This window comes from Odocoileus virginianus, chromosome 9, assembly GCF_023699985.2.
Source record: "Odocoileus virginianus isolate 20LAN1187 ecotype Illinois chromosome 9, Ovbor_1.2, whole genome shotgun sequence".
In the NCBI taxonomy this organism is placed as follows: Eukaryota; Metazoa; Chordata; class Mammalia; order Artiodactyla; family Cervidae; genus Odocoileus; species Odocoileus virginianus.
The window spans coordinates 57,085,628-57,101,819 of record NC_069682.1 but is presented as its reverse complement, the minus strand read 5'-3'; the positions used below and the strand labels follow the sequence as shown (position 1 = coordinate 57,101,819).

At 41.3% G+C, this 16,192-nt stretch overlaps 1 protein-coding gene across 2 annotated transcripts in view; it reads right to left on the bottom strand.

The window, feature by feature from the left end:
* TTLL9 (tubulin tyrosine ligase like 9) overlaps positions 1-12,505 on the bottom strand; it is a 47,463-nt gene extending 34,958 nt beyond the window's left edge. The window contains exons 1-2 of one of the 2 annotated variants that reach the window (XM_070472503.1): positions 12,362-12,505; positions 8,708-8,751 (exon numbers count right to left, since the gene is read on the bottom strand). In XM_070472503.1, coding sequence (XP_070328604.1) covers positions 8,708-8,751; positions 12,362-12,376 — 59 coding nt within the window. In that variant the 5' untranslated portion in view covers positions 12,377-12,505. The remainder of the gene's footprint in view (positions 1-8,707; positions 8,752-12,361) is intronic. The other variant, XM_020916011.2, reaches the window with a different exon arrangement.
* Between the last annotated feature and the right edge of the window lie 3,687 nt (positions 12,506-16,192).

The following is a 16,192-nucleotide window of genomic DNA, read 5'->3' as shown; positions in this document are numbered from 1 at the left end:
GCTCCTCTGTCCATGGAATTCTCCAAGCAAGAATACTGGAGTGGGTTGCCATTTCCTTTTCCAAAGGATCTTCCCAACACAGGGATTGAACCTGTGCCTCCTATGTCTTTTGCACTGGCAGGTGGATTCTTTGCCACTGTGCCACCTGGGAAGCATATTAAGTGATAAGTATTTGTAAATCCCCCTTTCTGTCACTCATCTGAGAAGATGGAATGGATATACTTTTCCCTCTTCCTCCTACCAGGAAAACTACAACCCCAGGACATGAGATATAAAACAAACATAAGAAGACCCTGAAAGGTGGACAGAAGAAGGCAGACCGACTGGCTAAGGATCTCAGGATCCAAAGAATTGCATGTGGTAAATTCCCTGGGTTATCTTTTTGCCTCTTAGGTCCCAGATGTGGAGAGGAAGAAGCTGGCAAGTCAGAAACACCAATGGACACAGACAAAAAAGCTCCAACAAAAGCCCCTCTCTCCAACCAGGAAAGGAAGACTTAGACAATAACTTCTGTACTCTGGCCAACTCTGTGACCTAGCAAAGGCTGAATGCAGAATCTAGACTTCCCACCGGGTTGGAACAAGGCATCCAACATCCCCCAAGATACCTGGGTAGGTTGGTGTCAGAGAAGGTCAAAGATGGAGCCTGGACTTTCATCACCAGCAGGTGGTAGTAAGATACCCACATCTGCTGTGCCCACATCTGCTGTGATGTCCACATGTGCCTGGACTTCCATCCCCACCTGGCAGTAAGGAGGCACCCCCTTGGGTTGATTGTCAGCAGAGGCTTGGTGAAGAGTCAGGACTTTCACTACTACCCAGTGGTAATGAGGCTGCACCTCCTGTGGTGTTCGAGGGGGTCAGGCGGGGAGCAGCAACAAGGCACTCCCAGTCAGGGTGAAATCAGCAGAGGCCTAGTGGAGCCAGAACTCCCACTCCACCCGGCAGTAAGAAGGAGCCCCCTCTACCCGCAAGTGTTAGGGGAGGCCAAGTGGGGAACCCAGACTACCCTATATGGCAGTAATGAGGTGGTACCATACCCATTTCCCTGGCCAGAGCAGGGTCAGAAAATGTCACCTAAAATAGGTTTAAACAAGATCCAGAGTTCTTCAGCATAATACCCCAAATGTTCAAGATTCAATTGGAAATCACCTGTCACACCAAGAATCAGGAAAATATCAATGTGGCTAATACCCATGCCAAAATGGCAGATGTGTTAGAATTATGCGACAAATTTTCTAAAGCAACCATCATAAAAACATTTCAATGAGTGACTAAGGACACATTTGAAGAACATATGAGGAACCCAGAAAAAAAAGCAAAGATGCGTATTTTCACTACTCTTATTCAACATAGCACCAGAAGTTCTAGACAGTTCAAGAAGGCAAGAAAAGTGATGTAGATCAGTAAAGAAGAAAGAGAATTGTCCCTTTTTGCAGATGACTATGTAAAACTTCCCAAGGAATTTAAGAAGCAATTCATGAACCAATAGGTGAGATCAGTGAGATCACAGGATATAAAATGAATTTTCAAAAATGAGTTATATTTCTGTATATTATCGATGAGCATATGAACACTGAAATTAAAAATACAATTTACAAGTTCTTTTTAAAAAGGCATATAGGTGCAAATCTAACAAAACATGTGCAGAACTTATGTACTGAAAACTACAAAAGCAAAAATTCGAAGATCTAGATAAACAGAGAACCATACCATGTACATGGATTGGAAGACTCAGTAGAGGTGTCAATTCTTCCCAAATTGGTGTGCAGATTTAATATGATTCCTGGGATCAAAATCCTAGTGAGTTTTTTTTTGTAGGATAATTCTAAAATATATGTGGAAAGGCAAAGATATTAGAAGGGCTTCCCTGGTGGTTCAATGGTAAGGAATTTGCCTGCCAATGCAGGAGACACAAGAGATGCAGGCTCGATTCCTAGGTCGGGAAGACCCTTGGAAAAAGAAATGGCAACCCACTCCAGTATTCCTGTCTGAAAAATTCCATGGACAGAGGGGCCTGGCAGGCTACAGTCCATGGGGTTGCAGAGAATCAGACATGACTAAGCAACTGAGCACACACAAACACACAAAGATATTAGAACTAGAAGATCTAGAACAAATTTGAAAAGAATAAAGTGGGGTCACTTAAGTTCAGTCACTCAGTCGTGTCCAGCTCTTTGCGATCCCACGGACTGCAGCATGCCAGGTTTCCCTGTCCATCACCAAGACTCCCGGAGCTTGCTCAAACTCAATTCCATTGAGTTGATGATGCCTTCCAACCATCTCATCCTCTGTCGTCCCCTTCTCCTCATGCCTTCAATCTTTCCAGAATCAGGGTCTTTCCCAGTGAGTCAGTTCTTCACATCAGGTGGCCAAAGTATTGGAGCTTCAGCTCCAGCATCAGTCCTTCTAATGAATATTCAGGACTGATTTCCTTTAGGATTGACTGACTGGTTTGATCTCCTTGTAGTCCAAGGAACTCTCAAGAGTCTTCACCAACACCACAGTTCAAAAGCATCAATTCTCTGGCACTCAGCTTTCTTTATAGTCCAACTCTCACATCCATACATGATTACTGGAAAAACCATAGTCTTGACTAGACGGATCTTTGTTGGCCAAGTATTGTCTCTGCTTTTTAGTATGCTGTCTAGGTTGGTCATAGCTTTTCTTCCAAGGATCAGCATCTTTTAATTTCATGGCTGCAGTCACCATCTACAGTGATTTTGGAACCCAAGAAAATAAAGTCTGTCACTTTTTCCATTGTTTCCCCATCTATTGCCATGAAGTGATGGAACCGGATGCCATGATCTTAGTTTTTTGAATGTTGAGTTTTAAGCCAGCTTTTTCACTCTGCTCTTTCACTTTCATCAAGAGGCTTTTTTAGCTCTAATTCACTTTCCCCCAAAAGGGTGGTGTCATCTGTGTATCTGAGGTTATTGATATTTCTCCAGGCAATCTTGATTCCAGCTTGTGCTTCATCCAGCCCAGCATTTCACATGATGTATTCTGCATATAAGTTAAATAGCAGGGTGATAATATACACCCTTGACGAACTCCTTTCCCGATTTGGAACCAGCCTGTTGTTCCATGTCCAGTTTTAACTGTTGCTTCTTGACCTGCTTACAGATTTCTCAGGAGGCAGGTAAGGTGGTCCGGTACTCCCATCACTTTAAGAATTTTTCAGTTTGTTGTGATCCACATAGTCAAAGGCTCTGGCGTAGTCAATAAAGCAGAAGTAGATGTTCTTCTGGAACTCTCTTGCTTTCTCTATGATCCAACAGATGTTGGCAATTTGATCTCTGGTTCCTCTACCTTTTCTAAATCCAGCTTGAACATCTGGAAGTGCTCGATGCACATACTGTTGAAGCCCCACTTGGAGAATTTTGAGCGTTGCTTTGCTAGCATGTGAGATGAATGCAATTGTGCGGTAGTTTGAACATTCTTTGGCTTTGCCTTTCTTTGGGACGGGAATGGAAACTGACCTTTTGCAGTCCTGTGGCCACTGCTGAAATTTCAAAATTTGCTGGCATATTGAGTGCAGCACTTTAACAACATCATCTTTTAGGATTTGAAATAGCTCAGCTGGAATTCCATCACCTTCACTAGCTTTGTTTGTAGTGATGAAAGGCAACCATTTTGCCTTTTTGCAATTCTTTTTCTTGGGCATGGTCTTGATCGATGCCTCCTGAACAATGTCACAAACCTCCATCCATAGTTCTTCAGGCACTCTGTCTATCAAATCTAAGGCCCACTTGACTTTGCACTCTAGGATGTCTGGTTCCAGGTGAGTGATCACACCATCATGGTTATCTGGGTCATGGAGATCTTTTTTTTACAGTTCCTCTGTGTATTCTTGCCACCTCTTCTTAATATCATCTGCTTCTGTTAGGTCCATAACATTTCTGTCCTTTATTGTGCCCATCTTTGCATGAAATGTTCCCTTGGTATCTATAATTCTCTTGAAGAGATCTCTAGGCTTTCCCATTCTACTGTTTTTCTCTATTTCTTTGCATTGATCATTTATAAAGGCTTTCTTATCTCTCCTTGATATTCTTTGGAACTCTGCATTCAGATGGGTGTATCTTCCCTTTTTTCCTTTGCCTTTTGCTTCTCTTCTCTTCTTAGTTATTTGTAAGGCCTCCTCAGACAACCATTTTGCCTTTTTGCATTTCTTTTTCTTGGGAATGGTCTTGATCACTGCCTCCTGTACAATGTCATGAACCTCCGTCCATAGTTCTTCAGGCACTCTGTCTATCAAATCTAATCCCTTGAATCTATTTGTCACTTCCACTGTATAATCATAAGGAATTTAACTTAGGTCATACCTGAATGGTCTAGTGGTTTCCCTACTTTCTTCAATTTAAGTCTGAATTTTGCAATGAGGAGTTCATGATCTGAGCCATAGTCAGCTCCCGATCTTGTTTTTGCTGACTGTATAGAGCGGCTCTATCTTCGGCTACAAAGAATATAATCAATCTGTGGGGTAAATCAGTCTAATCAATTTCAAAACATTATGTAGCTACAATAATCAAAACTGTGTGGTATTCACAGAAAAAGAGATACAGAGACCCAGAGAAGAGTAAGAAGGACAAGGAAATAGCACACAAATCTGCCCAACTAAATTTTGACAAATGAGCAAAATCAATTCAATGGATGAAGAATAGCCTTTTCAATAAATGGGGCTGGAGTGATTTGATAGGCATATGCAAAATATGAATCTAAATTTAAACCTCATACTTTATTGTGTGAACTAGTTTTAAAAATTAATTTTAATTAATTAATTAATTTATTTATTTTTGGCTGTGCTAGGTCTTTGTTGCTGTGTGCAGGCTACTCTTCATTGTGGAGCACAGGTTTCTCCTTGCTGAGGCTTCTCTTGTTGTAGAGCTTTGACTTAGCTGTTCCTTGGCATACAGGATCTTTCTAGACCAGGGATCGAACCTATGTCCCTTGCATCGGCAGGCAAATTCTTAACCACTGAATCACCAGAGAAGTCCCTGAGACCTCATAGTTTATATAAAACTTGACTATGGCCCCCCTGGGCTCCTCTGTCCTTGGGATTTCCCAGGCAAAAATACAGAAGTGGGTTGCCATTTCCTTCTCCAAAGGATTTTCCTGACCCAGGGATAGCACCTGTATCTCCTGCATTGCAGATGGATTCTTTACTGCTGAACCACCAGGGAAGCTCAAATTAATAGCACAGGAAACTTAAATGACCAAACAAGCATGTTAAAATATACTCAACCTATCAATAACCAAGAAATGCAAATTATGATAAAAAGGACTTCTGCTTTCAGTTATGATATAAAAGGATGTGAAAGGGTTTCAATCCTATAGTGACAATGAGAAGATAATGCATAGAATAAATGTCCTTCCTGGGGCTAGTGGAGAGCAATAGACAAAAGAAAACTTGATGAACTAATTCCAGAGAGAAACAAGGCCTTCATCGAGGAGCAGAGAAGATGCAGCAGTTTCCAGATCTGGGTCTGGGCTGGACAAGTACGGGAACGATGCCAGCAGTGGAAGATAGAATTTGCAGTGCCAGGAAAAATTAACAGAGCTTAGACAACATGTAGGCTTCCCTGGTACCTCAGCTGGTAAAGAATCTGCCTGCAATGCAGGAGGCCCCAGTTCGATTCCTGGCTTCAGAAAATCCCCTGGAGAAGAGATAGGCTACCCACTCCAGTATTCTTGGGTTCCCCTGGTGGCTCAGACAGTAAAGAACCCACCTGCAATGCAGCAGACCTGGGTTCTATCCCTGGGTCAGGAAGATCCCCTGGAGGAGGGCATGGCAACCTGCTCCAGCATTCTTGCCTGGAGAATCCCATGGACAGAGGAGCCTGGCGGGCTACAGTCCATGGGGGTCGCGTAGAGTCAGACTGAGTGCCTAAGCACAGCACAGATGACATGTAGGGTAGATAAAAATCTGGAAGAGCCCTTTCCCAAACCAAATGAAATAAAGCTGGATTCTGGCAAATTTGCTTAAAAAAGAAGCACTATAGAAAACAGTAAAGCTGAGAGAAAACCCAGACTTCTGCACATGGTGCTTGCATTCCAGCAGCCCTGCCAGAGTTGAATTCCAAAGTAAACAAAAACAATCAAACAAATAAATTAAAAAAAAACAAAACTGCAGTCCAATCTCCTACCAGGTCAGATACTAACAAGCTCAAAATGGCAGTACAGGAGGCTAGGCTTGGGATGAAGTCAGTGTGTTAAAGCTTTGATCCAACCCATGCTCCAACCCATAATAAGTTATGTTTATACTGTAGTCTGTTAAGTGTTCAATAGCGTTGTGTCTCTTCAAAAATGGACATATCTTAATTTAAAAACATTTTATTGCTGGGACTTCCCTGGTGGTCCAGTGGTTAAGAATCTGCCTACCAGTGCAGGGTACACGATTTCGACCCCTGATCTCAGAAGATCCCACATGCCTTGGAGTAACTAAGCCTTTGATCCACATCTACTGAAGCCCACGTGCCTAGAGCCTGAGCTCAGCAGCAAGAGAAGCCCGTGCACCACAACGAAGAGCAGTCCCCACTGGCCACAACTAGAGAAAGCCCATGTGCAGCAATGAAGACCTAGCACAACAAAAAATAAAATGAATCAATAAATATGTAAATAAAAAATCTTTAAAATACTTTATTTCTTTTAAAAAATGCTAACCATCATTTGAGTCTTCAGTGTGGAGTAGTAGTAACATCAAAGGTCACAGATTCTCATAATAAATATAATAATAATGAAAAAATTTGAAATGTGAGAATTACCAAATTGTGACACAGACACAAAGGCAGAAAATTCTGCTGGAAAATGGCACCAATAGACTTGGTCAATGTAGGGTTGCCACAAACCCTCAATTTGTAAAAAAATACATAGCATCTGTTTAGTGCAACAAAGCAAAGTCTAATAAAAGGATATATGCCTGTACGCAAACACATGTACACAAATATATGTGGGTGTGGAAGTGGGTGTGTATAATTTGTTTGGTCTTCGCTATTTTTTACACACAATGTGCAGAATGGAATATAAAAAATATAAGACATGCAATAATGAAGCAGAAAAATGTAATGCATAATCAAGAGGAAAAACAGCCAATTGAGATAAACTCATAAATGACCCAATTATTGGAGTTATTAGATTAAGACTTCACACAGATACTATAAATATGTTAATAATCTATATGAAAAGATGGATATAATAAGTAAATATATGAGTTATTGCAGAAAAGATATTAAAAGTCTAAAAAGGAACCAAGATGGAAAAATCTAAAACTGAAAATTACAGTATCTGAAATTAAAACTTCATAGGATAAATTTAACAGGGGATAGGGTATTATCGAAGAAAGGACAGTAATGTTAGTCAAAGGGTACAAATTTCCAGTTATAAGAGAAATGAGTTCTGAGGATCTAATGTATAGCATGGTAACTATACTGTATGATATGCTTGAAAGTTGTTAACAGTAGATCTTAAGTGTTCTCACCATAACAACAACAACAAAATGGTAATTATGTGAGGTGACGGATGTGTTGACTAACCTTATTGTGGTAAACATTTTACAATATGTATGTGATGTGTATCAAATCATCACATTATACACTTTAAATTTACACAATACTACATGCCAATGGCATCTCAGTAAAGCTAGAAAACAATTGAAAGATAGTAAATTTGAAGACAGGACAATAGAAATTATTCAATCTGAATTAAGGAAAGAAAAAATTTAGAACAACAGATCTCAGCGCCTTACGGGATAATATCAAACAATATAACATACATGAAATCCATGGCAACATACCTATGCAGTCCATGGGGTCAGAAAGAGTTGGACATGACTGAGTGACTGAACTGAACTGAATAAAACTGAAGGATGGTTTCTGCTATCAGAAGTGCTCTTCGTTTTGTTGAGGTGGGAGCAGACGTGTAAGTTTGGGGTCAGGATCTGGAACATAGTGGAATCGCTCTGCGTGCAAGAGTGAAAGGTTTAAAATTGGTGGAAAGGAGTCAGTACATATAGACAGAAAGCAAAGAAGATGGTCGCTGCATGAGAGAAAGGTCAGAGACCATGCGTGCCCTCCCCAATAGTGGTATAGTCAGGAAGGACTTTAGAAAAAATAGAAATATCTAAATGAAAAAAGAAAATTCTAAAAGAATTGCCATGATGTGTGCAATGTAACTACCTCTTTAACTCCCCACAAAAATCTTCAGTAAAGTCTGCATTGCTCACTCCTGCTTTGTGCATGTGGATTCTGTTTAAGAAATCTAAAAAGATGCTGAGTTCTGCACCCAGGTTACTGTTGCAGAGTGGTGCAGAAATTTAGAATGGATTTGTCATTTGAGTTATCAAGTCAACTTCACATGGTTGTTGAACAAGGCATGGGAACACAGATACAACATGGTCTGTGGAGGCCAACAAGCTCTGCCACTAACAGATTCTACAGTCTTGAGCAAGTAACAGCTTCTCGGAGTTTCAGAATCCCCATCTGTAAAATGGACAGAATAGTAGTTATCTACTTCAAAGAATTGTGGTCAGGATTCACTGAGATAAGCAAGTGAAACAACAAGCCCAGGGCCTGGCAAGTGCTTGCTAATTGTTTATTATCATTATTCTTATCATTATCAAAGTAAAGAAGGGGGAAGGGAGAGATGGACAAAGGGAAGGAAGGAGAGCTGCAATTAGTTCTGGGTTTATTGGACTGGGTGGGACCACTCACCGTTCTTTTCCTTTTGGCAATCCATGGCCCTTGTAATTTTGATTCTGCAATGAGAAAATGAAAGTGGTATAATTTTATACATCTCCATTCTGTTTTTCCAGCTCAACTTACTGCAGATATTAAAATTTTCAAACTATAAGACTCAGCACTGCACAGATGCTATGACAGGAAGGTTTAGCCTGGCAAAGTTCTCACTGGTTAGCATGTACCCAGAAACTTGGTCCTTGGAATGAACCCCCAAGGATCCAAGGGTCCATGTCACTCTAGGCTTACTCCAGATATGACCGTATAGTAAATACCCAGTTTTAAGTGTTTCAAATGTCCAACCATGAACCCCAGTATGAGGGCTGAACTCAGTAGGATCTGGACCTTTTATAACATTGAATGTTTGACTAGACCCATGATTCAGGAGGAGCTGGGTTAATGACTAAGAGCAATGTTAATTGCTTTGACTCAAAATGGACCTTCCAAATCCTCAAAGGGTATTTGGGATATTATCTCCTACAACTATGTCCAAAACAGTTTGATCCCCTGTCCTGGTATGACTGATCCCTAAGGCAGGTGTGAAAGGAGAATCAGAAATTGGTCTTATGCAAGATGACCTATGCACCTTGGACAGATGAACCATCTGTATTAGTTTTCTATTGCTGCATAACAAATTACCACAAACATAGTAGCTTAAAGCAGTGCAGATCTATGTCCCACAGCTTCCTTGGACCAGGAGTCAGTCTGGGCACATCTTAGCTGGATCTTCTGCTCAGGTCTTGCAAGGCTACCATCAAGGTGATGGCTGTGGTTATGTTTCTCCTCTAGGGCTTGGGGTCCTCTTCCAAGATCATCCATATTGTTGGCAGAATTGTTATTTAGGGTTGTACAATTGAGGTCCCTGTTTATTTGCTAATCATTGGTTGGGACTGCTCTCAGCTCCTAGAGGCTGCTTGCAGTTCCTTTTGAAGTGGCCCCCTTAGGCAGTTCAAAACATGGATGTTTACTTTCTTCCAGGCCAACAAAAGCATATTCCTCTGATTCTAACCCTTCTCCCACTCCAAGTTGGCTATGATGGAGGCGCATACAACATGGTAATAACTATCCCATCAAAGCCACAGGCTCCATCGACACTCAAGGGGAGGGCGTTATACAAGGTGTGTACACCCAAGGTGGGAATCTTGGGGGCCATCTTAGAATTCTGCCTACCACAGACCGCTGTGCTGTGCTGTGCTTAGTCGCTCAGTCGTGTCCGATGCTTTGTGACCCCATGGCCTGTAGCCCCCCGGCTCCTCTGTCCATGGAGATTCTTCAGGAAAGAATACTGGAGTGAGTTGCCATGCCCTCCTCCAGGGGATCTTTCCAACTCAGGGATCGAACCCAGGTCTCCTGCATTGCAGGCAGATTGTTAACCCTATGAGCCACCAGGGAAACCCAAGAATATTGGAGTGGGTAGCTTATCCCTTCTCCAGGGCATCTTCCTGACCCAGGAATCGAACTGGGTCTCCTCCACTGCAGGTGAATTCTTTACCAGCTAAGCTATCAGGCAAGCCCCTACTACACAATGCTACCCCTCAAAAAGCCAGTAGGAAAGGCTAGAGGTTATTGTTTTACAAAATCTGCAGAAGTAAGCCCCCCACAAAAGCAAGGGTAATTTTATCCTGTTTCAATTAAGTCCCTCTAATTCCCCTAGTCAAGTATTCTAATCTTTTTTCATAATATCTTTTATATCCTCACATGTTTATGTATGCTTACACAGCTGCTCCAGAGTCTTTGCTTGAAAAAAATTTCCCATTTCTCACTGAATTGTCTTGCCTCTTCTGTCAAAATTCAATTGGCTATATATATGTGGGTCTATCTCTAGACTCTATTTTGTTCTATTGACTTATTTGTCTACTCTTATGTCCCTACCACACTGCCTTAATTACCATAGTTTTCTAGTAAATCTTGAAATCAAGTCGAGTAAGTCTGATTTTTTCAAGATTGTCTTTACAAGTTGAGATCCTCTGAACTTCAGTATTAATTTTAGGATCCTCTTGCTAACTTCTATCAAAAGAGTATATTGGTATTTTTGTTGGGACTATAATGAATGTACAGATCATTTTGGGAAGAAGTGACATCATAAACGATTGAGTGCATTATTCCATGAATATGGTCTATCTCTATTAATCTAAGTTTTCAATTTCTTTCCACTGTTTGCTAGTTTTCAGTATAGAAGTCTTGAACATGTTTAATTACATTTATTTTTAGACATTTGATTTTCTGATGCATTGTAAATTTTCACTTTCCAATTATTTGATGGTAAACAGAATAAGGACTGATGCTGAAGCTGAAACTCCAGTACTTTGACCACCTCATGCGAAGAGTTGACTCATTGGAAAAGACCCTGATGCTTGGAGGGATTAGGGGCAGGAGAAGGGGATGACAGAGGATGAGATGGCTGGATGGCATCACAGACTCGATGGCTATGAGTTTGAGTGAACTCTGGGAGTTTGTGATGGACAGGGAGGCCTGGCGTGCTGTGGTTCATGGGGTCGCAAAGAGTCGGACAGAACTGAGCGACTGAACTGAACTGAAACAGAATAAAGCTCCCTCAAAATGTGTCCATGTCTCAATCCTCAGAACCTGTAAATATGTCAGGTGCGTGTGTGTTCACTGATGACCGATTCTTTGGGACCCCAGGGGCTGTAGCCAGCCGGGCTCCTCTGTCTACAGAGCTTTCCAGGCAAGAATACTGGAGTGGGTAGCCATTTCCTACTCCAGGGAATCTTCCCGACCCAGGGATGGAACCTGTATCTCCAACGTCTCCTGCATTGGCAGGTGGGACTCTTTACCACTGTGACACTTGGGATTGCATGGCAAAGGGAAATTAAGGTTGCAAGTGGAATTAAGGTTTGGAATCAACTGACTTGAAAATAGAGACATTATCCTGGATTATTTGGGTGGGCCCAAGATAATCACTTATTTTTTTGCTCTGAAAGTGAAAGTCGCTCAGTCGTGTCCGACTCTTACAGTCCATGGAATTCTCCAGTCCTTGGGTAGCCATTTCCTTCTCCAGGGCATCTTCCCAACTCAGGGATCGAAATAAAGAAATGGAAGTGCCATTTACGGGGTAGGAAGCAGGCCGGGTGGGACAACTGGATTCTAGAGTAATTCATTCTTTTCTCTGAGTCGAATCTTTCCCAGATTAGAAATCTCTACCACTTTTGAAATGGGGGCGTTGGTCTGTGCACTCCTAGAGTGCAGGGGCTTGTCCGTTTCACCTCTCCATTGGCCAGTACTGGGCTGGCCTCGAAAAAACACTAATTAGCGTTTGGGGGATGGATGGATGAGAGAGTTGCAAGCGGCCGACGGGGTAAATAGATCTCTGAAGAGCTTTTCCAGGTCAGGAAATCCGTAATTCTGAGCTTTCCACGTAGTCACAGAAATCACTGACTATAGTTTAGAATCCTAGAGTTTCATAAATTTCTGGCCGGCAAACCAGTTTCTTGAACTCGCCCTGAAACTCCGGCGTTGCGCAGGATGCCGGGACTTGTAGTTTTTTCTCTGAACGCGTCATTTTCTTCCTTGCTAACGGGATCCACTAGGACTCCTCAACTTCTGAACCTCTCTGCGATTTCTCTCCCTCTCTAGGGACGATGAACCATCTGGATCGAGGGGCACGCCTACCTTCGGTCGTGACATGATAGGATTCCTCAGGGCGCGATCCAAACCGCCACTTTGTCTGGCTAGAGCCTTAGCGTCCTGTTGCCAAGGCGACGGAGGGGCTCTGCAGTTCTGATTGGATGAGGTTAGGAAACTCCTTTCCGCGCAACTCACAGATCCCAGCTCAGAAGCCGTTGCGTGCCAAGGCGGCCCAGACCCCTCTAATCCCTAAAACTTTCTCCCCTAGCCCTATGCCTCCGCGACCTAGCTGTGGAGACTGGCTGCCAGCCGAGGGCACTCACGCCTCGTGTCTCCTGCGGCTGCACTTCGGTTGACCTAATAGCCCTGCATCTGAAAAGCTGTCAGTTTTTGGTCAATGCGACGGTTCTAAGTTTCCTTACTCGGTCCCTCACAAAGTCACCTGGTCAGTTGCTCACGTGGCCAGTCACTCTTGATCTCTCAGTCACTCTAATTCTTAGGCACTAACTCAATGCCAGGACTCACCTCAACGTCTGCAGTAGCCTGCTGACCCTCTAGGAGTGCCCACTTTGCCCTATCCATTCCAGTTCAGTCTTTGCACTGCTGGCAAAGAGCTCTTTAAAACACAAACCTGATCTTGTCTCTCCCCTGCCTATAACCGGGCCATTTATTCCTCACTGCACCCTGTACTGGCTCCATGTCCTTCCCTGCCTTACTTCCCACTGCCCCAGGATCTATATACCTATATCTATATAGCTGATTAGAAACTATTAAACAATTTTTGTTGTTGTTATTTTATAGCAATAAAAATATGTAGGAATATATCTAACAAAATATATGAAAGACATTTCATCAAACAACAAATTTTTATTAAGCATCTACTGTATGACTCTGAGGATACAACAGTGAACAAAACAAAGACTGTGGAGTTAATATTCTCATAGAGAAAATTACAAAACGTTATTGAAGGACATTAAAGAAGGCCTGAATATGTGGAGGGATATCCCATGGATGGGAAAACTCAATATCATAAAGACATGTATTTTCCCAAATCTAATCAAGAATTTTTGAGAACGATTGTCAAACCCAAACAACAAAGTTTATGTGTTGGGGAAGGGAGATATTTCTCTGCTTATCAAGTCACATATGGTACAAAGAGGCAAATATTAATGGAATACAATAGGGATCCTAGAAATAGACATGAGTTTTTCTGTACTGATGTACGATAGAGGTGAAATCATAAATCCGTAGGGAAAGGGTGGAGAACTCAATAAACAGCACTGAGAAACTGGCTTTCCATAAGAGTAAAAAATTGATGCCTAATTCAAGTAGATTAAAGAATAAATATGGCAAGCAAATATTTCAGACTACAATTGACCCTTGAATGATGCAAAGTTAGGGGCACCAACCCCTAAGCAGTTGAAAAACTGCCTATAACATGACACTTGGCCCTTCTCGTAGACAGTTCTACAACCTTGGATTCAACCAATCTCTGATTGTATAGTACTGTATTATGCTTTTATTGAAAAATATCTGCAAATAAGTGGACATGCCCAGTTCAAATTCATGTTATTCAAAGATCAACTGTGGAGTATGATTTTTTTAATAAACCACAACTCATAAGGGAAAAACTGATCTGTGACTTTCTCAAAATTTATACTGCCACATAACACTGCTGTTGCTGCTAAGTCACTTCAGTCGTGTCCCACTCTGTGCGACCCCATAGATGGCAGCCCACCAGGCTCCCTCGTCCCTGGGACTCTCCAGGCAAGAACACTGGAGTGGGTTGCCATTTCCTTCTCCAATGCAGGAAAGTGAAAAGTGAAAGTGAAGTTGCTCAGTCGTGTCCAACTCTTAGCGACCCCATGGACTGCAGCCTACCAGGCCCCTCTGTCCATGGGGTTTTCCAGGCAAGAGTACTGGAGTGGATTACCATTGCTTTCTTCACCATATAACACAAGTCATTATAAACCAGGACTAAAAGACAAGCTACAGATTAGGAGTAAAAATCTTCAACCTGTATAACAAAGGGATAGTATTCAAAGAACTCTTGCAAACTATTAAGAAAAGGACTCTCTCCCACAATCTGCAAAAGAAAAGTGGATAAAATACACAACTGGGGACTTTCAGTAGAAGAAACTCAAATCACTAATAAATAATTGAGATATATACATAAAAATAATTATAAGATATGGTTTTAACTACACCAACCAGAAAAATATTAAAACATTTATCAATGCCAAATGTTTGTGAGCATGTTGGGAAACAGGAATCTTTATATGCTGCTGGTACATTCACACTTTGGAAGGCAACTTGGTAATATCTTATAAATTGAAAAGGCACACACCTCACAACCCATCAATTCAACTACTGAACATATGCTCTTTGAATACAGCCGCAAGACCTATGAACTACCTTTCATTTTGCAGCTAATGTGCAAGGTGACAACCTTCCCTAAAGAAGTTCTTACACCTGTGTAAGGGCTCTTAACTTGTATACATACAAGTTCTTACACTTGTATGTATAAAGATGTTCTTTGCATATAATATAAAACATTCTTTGTATTAGTGCAAAATATTAGAAATGATTTACATGTCCACTAGTATGGTGATGGATGAATAAAATGTGATATATTTTAATAATAAGATACTACATAGTGATAAAAATTAATGACCCAGCTCTATATCAACATGAAAATATCCTCCAAACCTATTTTTGGGTCAATAAAAGAAAGTTGTAGAAGGATAAATATTTTTAAAGGTTGATTTGTGTTAAATATAAACACACATACAAAAGTATATTCTATATACTACAGGTATATAGGTATTACAAGTTTAAAAACACAGACTGGAAAGATGCACACCCAATTCATGACAGTATTGCCTGTGGGGAAAGAATTAAAGATGAGGAAAGAGAAGAAGAAACTTCAACTATGTCAAGTTTATTTGGAATTTTTTTTAATAACCCAGTTGAAGCAAATATGTCAAAATATTCTTACCTGAATTTGTTTTTCAGGTTTTTTTCTAAATGAAAAACAAGCCATAGCAATAACAGAAAATCAGTACTATGAGAGATGACATTTAGGATACTTTGGGAACGCATAATGGTGGGGTCTAACCAACTCTAACTGGAGTCAGCAGAGACTTTCAGGAGTAAATAGGAGTTCATCTGGTAATGGGAACGGGAAGGGCATTCCAGGAAGAGAAAACAGCATGTACAAAACTGGAAGACAAAGTGAAACACATTTGAGGAAGTGAATGAAGATCAGTGGCCAGAAAAGAGTGAAAAGACGAATGATGAGACAGCCAAACCTGGATGTTTTTGTTTGTTTCCTTTTTCACAGATGTGGAAACAGGGCCCTAGTGAAGGCAGTAGAACCCAGGCCTCCTAACACCCTGTCAATTGTTCTGTGATAATAATAATAATAACAATAATGATGATAATAATGGTGATGATGTGCTGTGTGCAGTCTCTCTAGTAGATACTTTAAATATGTCCTTGCTTTTAATCTTGCTACAGACCTAGAGGGGCTTTTTCCCTCCTCGTTTTATAGATAGTAAATCTGAGGCCTGTAGAAGTTAAGAAATTTGCTCCAGGTCACAGTGGTAGAAGCTGATCACACAGGCTTTGTGTGCCGTGCTAAGCAGGTTGGACTTTTTCCCAAGGACATTGAGTGTATAAGGTTCCTATTGCTGCTGTAATTACCATAAACTGAGTGACTTAAAACAATACAAATGTATTAGCACATAATTCTTGAGGTCAGAAGTCTGAAATGGGTCTCACTAAGCTAAAATGAAGGTGTTGGCAGGCTTGAGTTCCTTCTGGAAGCTCTAGGAGAGAATCTATTTCTTTGTTCTGTCTTCCTTGGCTCACGGC